Here is a 17,915-nt window from a genome sequence, read left to right as displayed (position 1 = left end):
CTTATTACTAATATAGCACAATTAGACTAGTGTATTAATTGGCATGGTTATTTTGTCGAACAGAAACCAAACTGTAAAACAATCTGACTACTTATTTGCCTCCCCTGTAAAATGTGATGATGTGGCTTTTAACCGCCACATTTTTTAATTGAAATCTCAGTAAACCAACAGCAAATCCCATTCTTGTATTGTACCGTGTTTTTTCGTAACCGCATAAGCTGGGTGTTTTCATTGCAAACAGAATTTACCAGCCACGAGGGGCGCTATTTTTCCAATTTCTTCTTCTTTTAGTCTGTCAGGTTGCCGGAAGTGACCTGTCAAAAACGGAAAAGCTCGCCAGATCCGTAAGCTATTTATCCAAAAACACCAGAGGATTATTATTTGCATGAATACATCAAAAGGCTTAATTTAAAGACAGGAATCTGCATATATCAGGTGAGTTGCATTACAAAATACACCTGTGTCATGTTAGCTGTTTAACAGCGCCTTTCTCTCGGACTTTAGCCTGTTGCTAATGTTTCAAACCGTTTTGGCTAGTCAGAGTATTAGGCTTTGTAAAGCTGTTCTAAATAATTTGTTACGACGTGGTACATAGATAGCATTTAAAAGTGGTTTGGTGTAAACATTAAAATAGAATTAGCATAATTGTGTGTCGGGACATTTGTCACCATTGAGTACTTTGTCATTATTGTTTTGGCTCAAGCCTTTGACTTCCTTTGGATGCATTGTTTACTTTTTGCAAGTGCGTATCTGACTTGTTGCTTCTTAGTTTAAATAAACCTCTAAAGTAGCTTATTTAGTATTCGACCCTCTGAGCAACAGTTCGAACGGAAGTAATCGTTAGCCTGTGTGTGTCACCTGTGAACCACCTCAATCTTTAACTTGTTCATTGTTAGCATGTACTAGTCTTGCAAATACCATGGGTTGATATTATGTGAAATGAATGGGAATAATGGCTAACTTGAATGTCATGTACATTTAGCTGTAGTAAATCAGATTAATAAAAATATGATCTCATAGCTGTTTGAATGGGTCCTTAAAGTAACCAACATCCAAGTCTCAGCTGGTTAAATATTACCCTCCATCTCTCAGTTCAAATCAGCTGTGACGTTTTGTGATCCCTCCCTGTAATCGCACTCTTGTGTTATCCTCCCCTCTCTCTGAAAAAGAGGAGAGCATGGGGAAGTAGAGAAAAAGTTGAGTCTTCTTTCGGCTGCAGTGAAACTGTATTAACCTTTAATTATGGCTTTGAACAGACGTCACTCTTACACTCCCAGGGTGAGTAACATGAGTACTTAACAGCAAATGATGCTGAAATGAATACAACAGTGATAATTTTTGATTATTCAATTTGAAAAGTAACAGTGAGTTATTGCACTATAATGCTAAGAAGTAAGGATTTGTGAGACTCACCATAATGTCGATGTGCGATCCATTCACATCTATTGGCTTCATCAGAGTTAATACGTATTTTTAGTAATTTATAAAAAAGTATAGACAGACCTGTCGATGAGAATAACATTATTGTCTTAATATTTACCACATAAGTAGATTTTTAAAAGGTCTGTCTGTCTAAAACCAATGAATCCGTAGGTGAATTATTTTCATTCGCCGTCTTGTTTTAGTGAGTATAATCCTCTGTCCCAGAAATATTAAACCTCTTCTGATTTATCCTGCCCTGTGGTTCAAACTAAGATAGCATGGATTCACATGCTTCTACATCTCTATAAAAGGATTAGACTCTTACCACAGTCCCAGTTTGTCTTCAATGTGTGCCTTTGTCTGAGCAAGGCAGAGATACTTGCTTGTTTATTGTAGTCCGCACCATATGACTGACTGCAAGTATGCTTCTGTGCTGTGCAGCCTCAGGGCTGTTTTGTCATTGAATATTTTCGATTCCTAAGACTTGATGTTAAAGGCTAAAGCAAGGAGAATGATGGTACTTTGGAATTCTTAAATATAAACAATAAATTCTCTAGTGTTTCATAACTTTGGCTTCCTTATTTATTGTCTCTTTCCTTCCCCCCATTGTACTCCTTATTTATTATTGTTTATCCACCCTTTCACCTCTTTCTCTTTACCTGTATCTTCAGCTGACCAGCCCACTGATCAGCAGAATGAGCAGCACAGGAACAGTGGAGAGTAGTAAACCTCCAAAGGTGGGTTCTTTTTCTATGCAGACATAACAAAGGAAGGAATAACATGGCTTATAACTCAAAGAATTTTTATCCACTTTTTGTCTCCCAGATTGGCTCTATAGTCGAGGTGACAGGAAAGGGTCAGCGCGGCACTGTTGCCTACATTGGCGCTACCCTCTTTGCTTCTGGGAAATGGGTGGGTGTCATACTGGATGAGCCGAAAGGCAAGAACGATGGCACCGTGCAGGGCAAACGCTACTTCACCTGTGAGGAAAATCACGGTATATTCGTCAGGCAGTCCCAGGTTAGTGACCTACCGGTGGGCACAAGAGGAACTGATGATGGTGTAATGGCATCAGCACTGAACTGTAAAGATCCAAACAGGCAGATGACATAATAAATGTACAAATGTGGCAGACTGACATCTTTTATTCTCAACTTTTCTTCTGTTTTCTGTCCGTATTTGTTCATTATTCAAAATGAAGCTTTGTAATTTGTTTGTGTTTTTTCGAATGTTGTCCTGATTACACACTTTTGTTCGATTGTACAGATCCAGGTGGTAGAAGATGGCTCCAGTGCCACCTCACCAGATACCCCTGAGTCTGGAACAGCAAAGACACTTAAGCAAAAAGGTGAGCAAGGACCACAACTGATACTCACGTTTCTAAAACATAATGCCTCAAAGTAAGTATTGATAACAAGAGTGTGCAATAAATTATTTAATCATTTTTTTCTAGACATTCCTGAAACTCCCAAAACAAGCAAACAGGTAGGCAAACACATTTTTGATCTCACTTTTTTTTATTTGTCAATTAAAATGTAAAAATGCGACAAGTCTGTTGCTTGGTTTTTAACATTGGTGCATGTACTTCTATTAAACAAACATCCAAATAACCCCTAAATTTAAAATTTTAATTGTGAGAGTTGTTATTAAAAGGTGATCAGTTTGACCCCACTAGTTGTGACATTCGTTGCAGACCAGACGTTTGTTGTTGTTTTTTAGTTTGTTTTTTTTTTCTCCTTTATGATGCGATGTTGTTTGTTTCGGCTCTCAGCTGCTGGGCTGAATTCTCATGTTTTGTTTTTCTGGATACCTCTTTCAGCAACCAGCGAGCATTAAAAAGGTAGAGCTATATTTGAATTCAGCACTTTTGCTTGGTCTGCGTTATACTCGTACTAATGCAGCAGTTCATCTTTTTGCACTTAAGCTCTTTATCTGTTGACATTTGCATGGGTCATAAAGACATAGGTGCCATTTTCAGTGCATTCTCTTTTGGTTTTCCCACTTTACTTTCATTAAGCTTTTTTTTTTATTCTGGTGAAGGCATTTCGTGTACATGCATAGACGACAACACGGTGACAGTTTCAGGTTCTCCTGATGCTGTTCATGTCAGTTCTCTTTGTGTCATAATTCAATGAATTCTTTTTTTTCAGTTTTACATTGTTGCATGATCTCAGTTTTTTCTTGTCCCTGTGATCTCTCAAGATTAACTTTGCTCTTGATGATTTTAAATGGTGCATGCAGCTACACTCTGTGGACAAAAGTACTGGGCCAGCTACACATTACACCGACAGCAGCTGCTCGACCATGGAAACTATGGAAACCCAGTTTGATGTTGATGCCAGAGAAAGTTTGGAACCTTGCAGTTTTAGAGTCGGTAGATAGTTTGTGGCTTTTATGCACTGTGTGTCTCAGCACTTGGCTAGCCTGCTCCTGTAACTCTGGTGGTGTGCCAAGCTATGACTGAGTTGCTGAAGTTAATTTCAGAACATTTCCAGTTTTTGCAGATTTTCGAGGGAAGAAATTTCACAGACTGACTTGTTGCAATGGTGGCACCCTGTTACAGTATACGCTAAAATTCAGCAAGTGCTTTAGAATGACCCATTCCTTCATAAATGCTTGTAAAAGCAGGCTGCATGGCTGGGGACTTGAGTTAATACACCTGAATTCAAAGATTCATGGCCCAGTGCTTTTGACCATATGCTGTATTAAAGTAACGATCTGTGAATACAAAACTAACAGCAAATGCTTCTTACGTGCTTCTAATCTCTTATCTTGCCTTACCACTGGATGTATGTATATCTGTGTGTGTGTGTGTGTGTGTGTGTGTGTGTGTGTGTGTGTGTGTGTGTGTGTGCGCGCACGCATCTCCTCCAGTCCTCTGCCCGCCGCTCGGCAAAGGTGAGCTTGCCTACAGCAGAGTGGAGAGGACAAATGGAATGCAAATACATGAGTTAATTCTGAAAAGTTTGATTATTTTAATGTTTGAACAGTAGACTCTGGGACCATAAGAAGCAGATTTCTCCTTATGAAATACATGATATTGAAAGAATTGTATGAGTAATAGTTACTTGAGGTGTGTGATCTTTTGTTGACTCAGGAGGGGCAGACTAAAAACAGGATGTTAATATCACTAACCTGGTTGTGTATGATAACATTAAGGGGTAGTACTAAAAGCTTTCATTATTCATCTTCAGTCTAACCTGCATTTAGTTTAAGTAACCGCTCTGACACAGTTTCTATGATCACACTGTGGCAGTGGAAAACGCCACGTCTCACATCAGCTACCTCCCTCCCCTCCCTCCTGGTCCGTCCCTCCAGCCGCTCCAGCCTGTCGCTCAGGGTACGCTCCGTCGTGTCATAGAGGTTCAGCTGACACCTCACAGGGAGCGGGGTGAAGCACATTACTGACGTTATGGCACAGGTGTATACTTGCAGGGTGGTGTCTCATGTAAGGGACACTGGGAGGTGATTATATTTGGTAATCATTGTATCACATTCATTTCACAGATGAGTCTTCCAACGTCCACTGGGTTTATTGAAGGTTCTTGTTCACTGTGGTCCAAACTCCTGTTTTGATACAGCACACCTCTTCTTCTTTTTTTGCCCGTTTTATTTTTAAACTTCTCCCGCTCGTCACAGTCCGTTCATAATCTGCCTTCGTCAACAGGCTTCTCGTGAGAGTCTCGCATCCTCTCTGTCTGGTGATGTCAGTGAGGCGGGCCTGTCCTCCCAGCAGGGTGCTCTGGGCGCCCCTGTCATACCTCAGCCCAGCGGGTCACCTGCAGCAGCAGCTGCTTCTGTTCCAGCTACTCCGAGCAAGGTAGGCCATTAACCTAAAGAAGAGGCTCTTCTTAGAGAAAGGAAAGAACTTTACTGAGGTTCATGTTCAATCCTCTTAGCTCATCTCATCTCCATTTTTTATTTTTTTATTTTATTTCTTATTTATGATTGAATTGATTTTTGTTGTATTTCATCCGTCTTATTATAACCAGGTGGAACCTGCCATATCCAAGCAGGTAGAGTTTCTTAATGGCTACATGCATGCTGATGATGCCTGGCATGTGTTTACTAACAACATCAGGGGGGAAAACCTATCCTCAGCAGACCTTCTCAATACTTATCCATGGTTTTCAAATGTCCTCACGGGGAATTTTCTGGTGATGACGCATGGTTTACTTTGAGGCACTTAAAGAAACATCCTTACATCACTGTCTCTAAGGGAAATGGTTGAACTGTAGGAATCTCTCTCTCTCCCCCTCCCTTTCCCTTCAATAAAATAAAATGAAAAATTCTTTGCAAAGGAATTTGGAGTAACATCGTATATGTTATACATCATGCGTCTGGGATTTTAGTGGTGGGACTTGATTAATGTTTTGCTTTTTTTGGTCCCCTTTTCAAAAAGTAGAGTCTAGGGAAGTAGATAAGGTTCAGTTAATGGATTAATTTTGTTGATCCTGCTCTCCCATCGTCTTGCCTCTAATCACTTCATAGGAGGAGGAATCACTACGAGCTCAAGTCAAGGACCTGGAGGAGAAACTGGAGACTTTGAAGATGAAGCGAACAGAAGACAAAGCCAAGCTTAAGGAACTGGAGAAACACAAGATCCAGTTGGAGCAGCTTCAGGAGTGGAAGACCAAAATGCAGGAGCAGCAGGCCGAGCTGCAGAAACAGCTCAAAGAGGCCAAGAAGGTAGACTGGAACTTAAATAGTCATCGGTGCTACAGTGTGATGTCTTTTTTCTCAAGGTTTTGGGAATGAAAGAACAACCTCTTAACTCATCAGGCTTGCCAGTTTAATGCTTTATTTATACCTTCTTACTTCACAGGAAGCCAGGGAGGCACAGGAGGCCAAGGAGCGCTACATGGAGGAGATGTCTGACACGGCAGATGCCATAGAGATGGCCACGCTGGACAAAGAGATGGCAGAAGAGAGAGCAGAATCGCTCCAGGTTGAGGTGGATAGCCTGAAAGAGAAAGTGGAGGAGCTGTCAATGGACCTGGAGATCCTTAGGCATGAGATTTCAGAGAAAGGTGCGTTTGGGAAAAAAAAAGCAGCATGTTTATAATAACCACTGCTATTCAAGTCATCTACAAGGTCTTCTTATGTATTCTGTATCCATCTCATTTCTGCTCACTTCTCATCAAGTGCTGTCCATCTTTCTGTGCACTGTTTCCTGCTGCAGGCTCAGATGGAGCTGCCTCCAGTTACCAGGTCAAGCAGCTGGAGGAGCAGAACAGCAGACTCAAGGAGGCGCTGGTCAGGTCAGTAGCAAATACCTTTTTAAATGAAGGTATTTTCCTGCTCTTTGTTACACTGAGTACACATAAATAAAAAAAAGAAATCACATTAACCTGCCTTAACTCGTAAAAAAGCAGTAAGAGAAGACAAGTCCTAAAAAACAAATAAACAAACCAAAAAAATCCTTCTTTCTGGTTCCTCCTCAGGATGAGAGATCTGTCTGCTTCGGAGAAACAGGAACATGTGAAGCTTCAGAAGCAGACGGAGAAGAAGAACGTGGAGCTGGAGACTCTGAGGACTCAGAAAGAAAAACTGCAGGAAGAAGTCAAGCAGGCGGAGGCCACAATCGATGAACTGAAGGAACAGGTAAAGGATGTATACATAAATACAGAAAGGCAATGGTTTATTTAGGTTCACAGTAGCTCATAATACATGGTAAAAAATATTTATTGAGACTAGTCATTGACAGCAAAGATGCATGTCCTTAATCTGAAAAATTGTGAGAGAAATTGTGAGACTTATTTGTGGAAACTAAAGACCTGTGTGTGTGTGTGTGTGTGTGTGTGTGTGTGTGTGTGTGTGTGTGTGTGTGTACCAGGTGGATGCTGCTCTGGGCTCAGAGGAGATGGTGGAGACCCTGACGGAGAGGAACCTCGACCTTGAGGAGAAAGTCAGAGAGCTGAGAGAAACCGTGACTGATCTGGTCAGTGCAGCTGTATTTATAATAGATCTAATAGAATACAACTGACACTCCTTAAATCTCCAACATGACACATCCAGGACAAAGGTGTGAGGTTTGAATGAGATATTTATAGCAGACCAACCACTTTTTTTTTTCTTTTTCTTTTTGCATTAACAGGAAGCCATCAATGAGATGAATGATGAGCTCCAAGAGAATGCCAGAGAAACAGAGATGGAGCTGAGGGAACAGCTGGATCTGAGTGGAGCAAAGGTCAGAGAGGCAGACAAAAGGGTGGAAGCTGCCCAGGAGACTGTAGCTGATTACCAGCAGACCATCAACAAATACAGAGAACTCACTGGCTCACTTCAGGTAGGTGGATGGAGGGGTAATTCTGCAGGCCTGCAGTTCTATTGTCATGATGCTGTAAAAGGTTTGTTTTGTGCATTAGGAGGCCAACAGGGAGCTGATCAGTCAGCAGAATGCAAATGCAGAACAAGTTCAGCAACCACCTGCAGAGCTGTTTGACTTTAAGATCAAGTTTGCAGAGACCAAGGCTTACGCCAAGGTAAGAAAGCTCCATGGTGACATACAACCTCAGTGCCAGTGCTGTTGGTTTTCTTTATTTAAACAACTAACCTCACTCTTTGTCTCCAGGCCATTGAGATGGAGCTGAGGAAAATGGAAGTAGCTCAGTCGAACAGACAGGTGTCCCTCCTCACCTCCTTCATGCCAGACTCCTTCCTTCGCCATGGTGGGGACCATGACTGTATTCTGGTTCTCCTGCTTATTCCCAGGCTCATCTGCAAGGTATGAGGCAGACACATGACAGGTTTGAATTCTTGTGCTCGATTTTAGAATTACTTGGTTGTAGTACGTTTTTCAAAGAGCTTTCCCAAATCCTTACTCGGCTGTGTCTGTATGTGGTCGATATCTCCTTGTCCGAAGGCTGAACTCATCAGTAAACAGGCACAGGAGAAGTTTGACTTGAACGGGAACCCGGTGCAGGGAACAGGGCTCAGAGGGCCTCCTGGAGAACAGCGCAGCTTCGCTTCAGGACTGGTCTACTCCCTCAGCCTGCTGCAGGCCACACTGCATAAATATGAACAGTAAATATCGGAGCTTTACCAATAAAGATGCAGGAATAAAATAGGTGAACATACCTTCATCACTGGGTCGATGTGTTTTACTCTTTTCCTTTTTCCCTGCACTTGTTTAGGGCTCTGAACACCTGCAGCGTGGACGTTTTTAAGCGCATGGGAACCCTTTACTCTGAAATGAGTTTCCATGAACGCTCTCTGGATTATTTCATAGATCTGCTTCATAAAGATCAGCTGGATGAGACCGTTCAGGTGGAACCTCTCACTAAGGCCATCAAGTACTATCAGGTAACGCAGGGATGTGTTTTACATTAAAACGTCACAACTGGAAATTTCAGCTGTTGTATAAACTGTGTAACTGTAGATGTCAGTGAGTTTATAACATTATCATTATATCAAGTATCTGTTGTATTGTCTTCCAGCAACTGTATAGTGTCCATCTGGCAGATCACACTGAAGACTGCACAGTGCAGCTGGCTGATCACATTAAGGTACATCAAGCATGTTTAGCAAAGTTAAAAAGATTTATACAGTTTTACTTGTAATGCAGGGCTATAAAACCAGAAATAACACTATTATAAAAAATTTTTTTTAATATGTCCAAAATGTATAAATCTGTAAGGAAAAAGAAGTGTCGGGTTTTCCTTTAAAATGACACATGCCTCCTTTTCACCTCCAGTTTACTCAGAGTGCCCTGGACTGTATGGTAGTGGAGGTAGCTCGTCTGCGCGCCTTCCTGTCATCAGGACAGGAGAGCTCTGGTTTAGCAGTTCTTCTGAAGGACCTGGACACCTCCTGTTCTGATATCAGACAGTTTTGTAAGAAGATCCGCCGTCGCATGCCCGGAACAGATGTAGCTGGAGTCCCCGCTGCTCTCAGTTTTGGACCAGAGGTACGGAAACATGTCATACAAACCAACGCACCATTGCTGATTGGGATCTGTATAATTACAGATGTACGCCTGACATGTCTCTCCTCATATGGCAGGTTTCAGAGACGCTGACCGAGTGCAGGCGTCAGTTGACCCGTGTGGTTGCGGTACTTCAAGAGGTAGCTGCAGCTGGAGCTCAGATGGTTCCTTCGCTGGGAGAACAGGAAGGTCTCAATGCTCTTAAACTGGAGGATATTGCCTGCAAGGTTGTGGAGCAGGTACTTTCACATTTAACAGCTGCTCAGTCCTCTTTAAAAGGCAAAACCTCCTTTTTTTTTTTTTTAAGGGAAATGTAGGGACTTATAGTTGTAGTTAATTGGCACGCTTAGCACATCAGATGTTTGATCTTGTGTTCTGAGCATTTTGCACAACATCAGTAGGGAGTGTATTAAGCACTGTTGATTTAATCTCTTGCTATTATCGCCATCTGCTTTCTGTTCTCTAAGGTATATGGCTCCCATGGTGTAAATGGCCCAGAGTTACTGCGGCAGTCTTGCAGCTCTGTCATCACCACCATGAACAAGATGGCTACAGCCATGCAGGAAGGAGAGTATGATGCTGAAAAACCACAGGGAAAGGTATTTGTATGGTTGAACAGTTTCACAGTACTCATTTCACATGGTGAAGTCCCCAGTTTGGGACTTTTCAGACTAATTCTCACTTCACCAATTAGACTCTTCCAGTGGAAATGAGAGCAGCCACAGTCAGGGCAGAAATGACTGACGCCGAAGGTCTGGGAGTTAAACTAGAAGACAGAGAAACCGTCATCAAGGAGCTCAAGAAGTCTCTCAAGATTAAGGTAACATGCTGAAGAAAGGTTGTGCAAAAGGACCTGCCACTTCGAAGTGAAAGGGACTGGAAAGATGAAAACTGAACCGACAGGTATAACAAGCATGGCACTGTATCTCCTTTTTATCTCAGGGTGAGGAGCTGAGTGAGGCCCATGTCCGCCTCAGCCTCTTGGAGAAGAAGCTGGACACCTCCACCAAAGATGCTGATGAACGTGTGGAGAAGATTCAGACCAAATTGGATGAGAACCTTGCCCTGCTGAAGAAGAAAGAAAAGTAGGATTAATATACAATGAAATTTTCCTCTCCATATGGTGGTGTTTTCCTCCTCATTTGATCCTCCCCGTTACTCTTCTCCAGGGAGTTTGAGGAGACGATGGATGCTCTGCAGGCTGATATTGACCAGCTGGAGGCTGAGAAGGCAGAGCTGAAACAACGACTCAGTAACCAGTCAAAGATGACCATTGAAGGCCTGAGAGGTCCACCTGCCTCAGGAATTGCCTCCATCGTTCAGGGATCAGCAGGAGGTGAAGTTCCCACTTCTTATTTATGCTCATTTCTTCTCAGCAGCAGTTTTATATTTGATGGTGGTTTATATTAATGTCACATGTAATTGTTCTATCCAGAGAAAAGCATTTGCAATTAACTGGATTTTATAAGAAGTCTTGCAAAAATTGAGTATGTTCTATTACAGTGAAACTTTTCCTACCAGACTTTAGTCAGATTTTAACTAAATGAAAGTGAGGCGAATCGGCACCATCTAAGGAGAACCACAAGGTGTCGTTGTTTCCACAATCATTTTATTTTCCCCATCAGGTCTGCCTCCCTCTATGGGAGGGCCAATGCAGGTGGTGGACTCTCCTCTCCTCAGGCAGCAGATTGAGGCCCAGAGGCTGGGTATTAAACACCTTAAGAATGAAAACAACAGACTCAAGGTATGCTAGATTCAAGCGTGTGTATGTGTGTGAATTTACAGAACCCGTCCTGATTTCATCATTTTTTTGTATATTTGTCACGCTTAAATGTTCCAGATCATCAAGTAAATTGTAATAAAAGACAAAAATAACCAGAGTAAAAACAAAATGTTTTTAAATTACATTTTTTATGTTTTTTTTGTCTAATATTAACTTGTTCGATAATCTGAAACATTTTTAACAAATATGCAAAAAAAGGAATTTAAAAAAATAGGGCAGATACTTTTTATGACACCGTGTGTGTGTGTGTGTGTGTGTGTGTGTGTGTGTGTGTGTGTGTGTGTATTTATATCAAAACAAAACTATAATAAACTACATAAACTTACAGGCAGAGAAAATGAGAGCCCAGCTAGCCTCCCTGCCGCCGCTCCGCCCTCCTAAACTCCCACAAGTGTCTAAAGAAAGCTCCATGCCTCCAGAGGGACTAAACACAGGGATATACCGAAGGACTGACCAGCTGCTGGCAACCCTGCTCAAGCTGAGTGCCGAGGTTAAAGTGGTGGACATCACTGGAAAGACGGCAGGTGTGTGGACACCGAGGTTTTGAGTTTGCTAAATGCATTGGGCAATTATTTTATGACTCCTTCATTTCTTACAGTTAGTTCAAGCGCTCAGCTCCTGGAGCAGACAGCTCGTCTGCAGAACCTCAGTGATGCTCTGGATAAACTCAAGGTGCCGCTTCAAAAAAGTAGTTTCTATTACACAATCCTTATGTTGTCTTGTTATCTGACAGCAGTGCAAAAACAAGCAGTCTGACCAGATCTCCTGTTTCAGGGTGAGGTAGCCGAACATGTGGTCTCATATCAGCCTGGAGCAAAGGCTTCTTCTGACTTTGCCACATTCCCAGTCACCTCTTTTACTAAGGTATTACTATAGTAGTATAAAAGAATATGATTCATGTTATACAACAGTGGAAAATATATTTCATGTGCATATTTTTGTTTCCTAGGCCAAGGAAGAGAAGCAGGGAGACACTGTATTCATTGGCCGTGTTGCGATTCCATGCACCCGTGGACAGGAACAAGTCCACCGTCTCGTCCTATCAAAGCCGCAGTTGCAGCAAGTGCACAGTCTCCTCATGGTTTAGAGCAGTAGGATCACACAGCAGAGTACCTTCTTATTCCAGCTAACACTTCAGCATTCCTATTTGTCTTTTTTGCTTTTCACTTTTCTCAGGAAACTGTTTCCACTTATAGCACTAATATTGTCGACCCAGAGAAGTGTCTTTATAAAAGTGATTGTTTTTCTGAATTTCAAGACTCCCGAATGTCATTAAGGTGTCATGATTTCATTATTGAAGAAGTTTCTGTACCAATGTTCACTCTGTGCAAATGGGAAGGACTACAAAGCAATTTTTACTGCATTTGCAATGACTGATAGTTTGTTCCTTTGTATCTTTCGTATTTGTGCAAGTCAGACAATAAAAGATAGCAGCCCAATTCTGAGCAAGAAATACTCAAATGTATGTTTACGTTTATACTTGTAAGCTGATATTACAGTGTAAACTTTCACTAATATGATAAAGTGCCAGCTGACAGTTTGTCTGCTTATTTTGGTTTCAACCTCATTAACTTAAGACTATCTCACCAATAAAGTGTGTGAAACATTATTCAAAGGAGTTTTGCAGACACAACCACATTAACTATAGCTGTTAATATAAGTGTTCAGGGTTTAACCCCCCCCACCAAATCTATACTATATCCAACCTGTGAGAAATGTGAAGAGACAAGAATAATGATACACATTTTTAGCAATAACAGTCAACACTTTAATTTTAACTTTAGAACACAAAATACAAACTGAAATCTGAAATTTAAAATGTCTTGTTGGTGACAGAAAGATTGAATTTAGACAACTTAAGAAAATGTGTAATAAGGGTAAACTATTGTAGATGTAAAACACAGGACTGCAGTTAAAATGAAAAATGTCCTGATGATAACTTGACGAATAGAATCTGCCGCTTGTAAAGCACCTATTCAGTAGTAGCCATAGTAAAAGGGTCTGTGGGTGTACGGGGCATAGTGGTGTCTGGCGTGCCTGCTTCTCATCACATGCTGATGATTGTACTCCTGGTAGGGCTCAAAGCGGTGCAGAGGCTTGTAGTCAAAACCTGCAGGACACAAGACCTGTTATATCTGGAGCAAACATGGCAGCTTCAAGTTAACATCTTTGCACAGTGAAAAAGCTAATCAGCAACTAATCAAAAGACATCGATACCTGAGTTTTAAAGCAAATATTTTGACAGCAGAGTGAATTCCAGCATGGGTGTCTATCTTTTCATATCATTACAAGTATGTCCACATTCCAGTGTATGCACACTTACCATTTCTAGTCTCTCTGTACTGATTTCTGTGGTGAGGTTTTGGTAGGAGTGCAGCTCTCTGAGTTCCAGCAGATTCTAGGTGACACGTCTGTGGCCCTGGGTTTTCAAAGTTAAAGTAGTTAGTGGGGAGTGAATCGCTGAAGAATTCTGCCTGACAGCCATTGTAAGGCATCTCTGACAAGCGCCAGTCTGTGAAACAGAGACAACAGAAAAAGGGTAACTTTTAAAAGGAGCATTCTGTGTATTGATGCATTCAGTCTGCAAGGCTGCAGTCATTCCTTTGATTGTTTTTTAAGTATTCGTTTTGTATCAACCTACGTCAACACTTATAAAATCTACTGCAACAGTTTCTCCGTGGCAGAAACACCTTAAAGACCGAGAATGAGTAGCAGTCTTTCCTATTTCTAATAACTGGTAGGACATTACTAGTACTTTGACACACTAATAAAACAGCATGAGAAGCTCCTGCAAAAATTAAAACTGTCAAGCTACATCTGCACATAACATGGGTATTTTTTGAGACAGGTTTTTCTGCATTCATCTTGAAAAATATCTACGCCCAGATAAAAACACACAAGACAAGTGATGTCAAGACCTTGCCAAAACAATGTGCGACGATACAACTCTAACCATAGAGAAATCTGCTTAACTTGCCCACACATAAACACAGAAGTTGGGAAGTTGTTCTTCTGGTGATGACAGTGCCTCTTAAGCCTTTTATGGCTGAGGGGTAAAAAGCCACGTCCACTAAAATACCCACATACATGTTGTCAGGGCTTCAAGTTGCTGTTGCTTCTTACTACGAGATTCTCAGTAATAATATGGTCGTTATCCAAACTTTGTAAACAATAAGTCTGTGTTCAAGGTCTCTGCAAAGTTTGCATAAACGTCTTACTTGTGTGTTTTGGAGCACTGTTATAGGTTGGCTGTTCCTCAGCAACCTCCGTGTGATCTACACCCAAAAAAAGGGAGAAAAAAGGTTAACTTCAAACCCTGCAGAAAGCTTAAACACTAACAAACCACATTTTATCCTAGAAGTGCAAAATATTTTTCTGCATGTACGTGTGACTCCTGACTTCCTCTCACCATAGACAGTCACAGGACAGGGCAATATCACACCCCAGGCCTCTGCAGCGTGCTGTAACAGAAGAGAAGTTATCTTGCGATGAGCAACTGCGTTCCAGTGGACTCCGTCCTTCATTCGATGGTGCAGTGAGAATCTGAACTGGAAATGGAGGTCCAACACATCCATCCCATAGGCATCGGCCAGAGTTCCACTGTAGAAGTTGGCTTCAATCACATCGTAGCGCAACTGGGGTGCCTTGTGCTCAATCTGAGGCAAATAAGGGGGAAGGCAAAGCTTTAAGGCTCAAAACAGAAGATGGTAAAATAAAAAAATAAAATAAAATAATGCAGAGCAATAAACCTATAAAGTAAGTATTTAAAAAAAAACTCCAAAAAACTACAGATTGCACCATAATATATTTATTAAAATTTATAAAAGAAATGTAGGCATCCCCACTTCCTTTGACACAGTAGCATCTGCTGTAATAGTTACACCTCTGATGAAGTCTCAAAAGCTTTATTTTGATACCAAGATTGCAATTACAACTCTGAATAAACAAAGAAATACTGACATACCCAATATACTATTAATTTTGGGCATGTCATTTCAAATAGAAATGACCCTTGGGGTTTCAGATGTTAATGCTATTCGATTTCTGCTGTTACTCAGCCTCTAAAAGCACTTGGCTGAGAGGACAGTGGCATCACATTATCCACTACAGGCACATGGCTTATGCAAATTTTTTCGATCAGCTTTCCCCAGATGACAAGAGACTTTTGACATGCAATGTGTTTAACACGATCAGATTAGTGTTAAATCATAATATAAATGGGACTTGCTAACGGACCTCAGGCACCAGGAAACCGCCTTTGATCCTCTCTCCTAAGGGCATGGTGAGGTTCCACACAACCAGCGTTTCCTCTGGCAGAGCCTCACGCAGCTCGTCGAAGAACCTATGAAGGTTCTCCTTGTAGTCATCAACCCAGCTGCAACTGTATCTAGAACACCCAGTGCAGACATAAACAGGAAGAAGAAACAAAAATCACTACAGTGGGAGGAATTCAATTGGGAAAACAAAAAGTTATGCTATGATTCTTCTGAACTGATAGATGCACACGAAAAAACTCCATCACTCTCACTTCTGACTCATCTCACATTATCTCTTTAATGAAATCAAATCAACAGCCCTATTAATAGTTACGCAATATACTCACCTTGAAATATCCCAAACACAGGAGTTAACAAAAACCAGATCTGGTTTCAAACCATGGCGGAAGTCCTCCAGGATGCTCTTCATGTAGCGAGAATAGATGCGCGTCACGAAGTAAAAACGGACCAGATGGTGGGCGGACTGAAACTGTCGAACTTCCTTGTACTCTGTGCCGTTGTGCATTTGACCCAGACAGCCCCCTTCCACCAGGCAGTCCTGTTCAAAGCTCATCTCACCCTAAAGAAGTAGGTTACAAGTGTGAGGACAACACAAACAAGGAGGTGAACAGATATAAAGCACGGCATTCAAATGAGACTCATTTCTATTTGTGCAAAAATATTACACCCATTTTTTTTACATTACAATTTAAATGACACCAGTGGCATGATTACAAACTTTATATTGCATAAGTTAGCTGAAGTTTTAACTGGTAGCATGCACATGATTATACACCCTGCACTCTTTTTTGTATCAGTGTATAAAACTGGTAAATTTTAGCCCTTGCCTTGCTCCGTAGTTGTCTCAAGGAAAGATATTTCTCTTTTTGTACCAGCAGAACAAGATCCTTGTACACTCCCCGCTGAACTGAGGAAGAAATAAAATGATCGATTAGAAGTAGTCCCCATAGATTAGTACATTACATTATACAGATTCGATAGTAGTCCTTTCATTGGGCACACCTTTCCAAGTGCACTTTAATATTTAATTCATCACTTAGCAGAAAATGGGCTGGTTTTAGCATTTTAGAAATTGCTGATAAACTGAACTTGATTACTAACATCTATTTGAGCCAGAGAATGGTTTAGAAAGGGAAAAATATATACAAGACTTCTGGATAAAAATGTCTTTATGACAGCAGTTGACACTGGGGCACAGGATACATTGAATAGGGTCAGAATTTAGGGCTTAGAACATGGAGTTTTCATAGGGTTAACAACATGAAAACATGGATCCATCCTGGATTGGGTGAACAATTTAACCTGGTTGTGGTAAAGTACTCATCTGCCCCATTAAATTACACATATTTGCAAATACACTGCAACGTACCTGAGTGTAGTTACTGACCATGTTTATCCCTATGATCACAGTGAACAGATATGGTTACCACACTCTTGTATAATAAAGATGCCACACACAAATCTGCGTGTCTGATGCCATTATTTGAACTTGAACAAATGTCATGAAGAACTAGCCTATGTTATTTATGAAGGTAAACGGGTATCAATTTCAGCACTACCAAACTGAACCTAATGAAGTGGATGTGAACGGTACATACAGTTTATTCACAAAACAGTCAACATTGGGCAAACAAGAACACCGCAAGTGTAAATGCACAAGATAATGTAAATGCCGATTCATTAATTTTGTCAGCCAGCTACTCACTGGAGTCTCCCAACACCACGATGAACTTGTTATGGAGCAGCTGGCTGGCCTGCAGGTGGCTCACACTCTTCATGATCTCCCGCTGTTAAATTACAAAGTCAAACACTGTTGCTTCTTTCTATGGGCTCAAATTGTGGTCATAAATACTTTCCACTAAAAATACCTAAATGTGCAAACTCAAAGGTGAGGTAGTTTTTCCAGATGAGATATTGACCGGACATCAGAGTTTGTCTACCATACGTCCAAACTTCTCGCAATAACATTAGCTTACTAATGACCAACAGTGGTTAAAAAATAAATAAAATAGCTGGCTATTTTTCTGTTGGCTTAAAATCACTTATGTAATAAATACTTACCATTTTGAGTTTAGATGCAAACTGTACCACTAATTCCAACCCCTTGTAAATGCTATATGTGTTGGTATTCAGTGTTATTTTTCAACCAGCTTAGCTAGCGTTCAGCTAGCGTTAGCCAAATTTCCTTTGAAGTGGCTCTTGCGCCACTAAGTTTTTAGTTTCAAGACCCGAAGTTGCGACAGCCTCCTCAACCACTTAGTGTTTTAAAAGTTTAAAGTTGGTGTGAATTTTTAAAAAAGAAATATTACAAATATTTCACTCCGGAGTTTCAAGCACACCCCCAAACTGCAGGTGTCGCCAATTAAATGGTGCTTTTAACGACTGTGCTCTACCTTAGTGGGTCGACACTAATTTTAAAATGAAAAATAAATTACTTAATAAAAAAAAAAAATTAATTTAATTAATATTAGAGAGATATTAGATGCTTTTAAAAAAAAAAAAAAGA

General features: G+C 40.9%; 2 protein-coding genes across 9 annotated transcripts; one reads left to right on the top strand and one right to left on the bottom strand.

Moving 5' to 3' along the window:
- Positions 1 to 300: 300 nt before the first annotated feature.
- LOC146391520 (dynactin subunit 1-like) lies at positions 301 to 12,741 on the top strand. 7 transcript variants are annotated; one of them, XM_084924479.1, is made up of 32 exons: positions 373 to 435; positions 2,094 to 2,159; positions 2,248 to 2,442; positions 2,689 to 2,770; positions 2,876 to 2,907; positions 3,242 to 3,262; positions 4,297 to 4,320; positions 4,679 to 4,762; positions 5,090 to 5,242; positions 5,415 to 5,438; positions 5,914 to 6,111; positions 6,248 to 6,452; positions 6,605 to 6,683; positions 6,867 to 7,026; positions 7,259 to 7,363; positions 7,520 to 7,711; positions 7,791 to 7,907; positions 7,997 to 8,149; positions 8,288 to 8,448; positions 8,559 to 8,727; positions 8,862 to 8,930; positions 9,119 to 9,331; positions 9,427 to 9,588; positions 9,817 to 9,948; positions 10,044 to 10,169; positions 10,292 to 10,434; positions 10,519 to 10,685; positions 10,975 to 11,093; positions 11,461 to 11,656; positions 11,731 to 11,804; positions 11,907 to 11,996; positions 12,082 to 12,741. In XM_084924479.1, exons 2-32 carry the CDS (start codon positions 2,118 to 2,120, stop codon positions 12,217 to 12,219), a joined length of 3,825 nt encoding a protein of 1,274 aa, XP_084780605.1. In that variant the 5' UTR covers positions 373 to 435; positions 2,094 to 2,117; the 3' UTR covers positions 12,220 to 12,741. The 7 variants fall into 7 exon arrangements, with proteins under 7 accessions (XP_084780598.1, XP_084780600.1, XP_084780599.1 ...); XM_084924472.1 differs by lacking the exon at positions 4,679 to 4,762 and having other exon boundaries at positions 301 to 435; XM_084924474.1 differs by lacking the exons at positions 4,297 to 4,320; positions 4,679 to 4,762 and having other exon boundaries at positions 301 to 435.
- A 125-nt stretch (positions 12,742 to 12,866) lies between these two features.
- fam113 (family with sequence similarity 113) lies at positions 12,867 to 17,845 on the bottom strand. 2 transcript variants are annotated; one of them, XM_084924488.1, is made up of 9 exons: positions 17,471 to 17,845; positions 17,115 to 17,196; positions 16,237 to 16,316; positions 15,736 to 15,968; positions 15,369 to 15,519; positions 14,542 to 14,788; positions 14,351 to 14,407; positions 13,456 to 13,551; positions 12,867 to 13,242 (listed from the first exon to the last, which is right to left on the bottom strand). In XM_084924488.1, exons 1-9 carry the CDS (start codon positions 17,471 to 17,473, stop codon positions 13,109 to 13,111), a joined length of 1,083 nt encoding a protein of 360 aa, XP_084780614.1. In that variant the 5' UTR covers positions 17,474 to 17,845; the 3' UTR covers positions 12,867 to 13,108. The 2 variants fall into 2 exon arrangements, with proteins under 2 accessions (XP_084780614.1, XP_084780613.1); XM_084924487.1 differs by having other exon boundaries at positions 12,868 to 13,242; positions 13,456 to 13,644; positions 17,471 to 17,844.
- Positions 17,846 to 17,915: the final 70 nt, after the last annotated feature.

The sequence above is a fragment of the Perissodus microlepis genome, chromosome 3 (genome assembly GCF_051167445.1).
Source record: "Perissodus microlepis isolate ML-2025 ecotype Zambia chromosome 3, ASM5116744v1, whole genome shotgun sequence".
NCBI lineage: Eukaryota > Metazoa > Chordata > Actinopteri > Cichliformes > Cichlidae > Perissodus > Perissodus microlepis.
The sequence above is the reverse complement of the archived record's forward strand: the minus strand, read 5'-3'. Positions and strand labels throughout refer to the sequence as shown.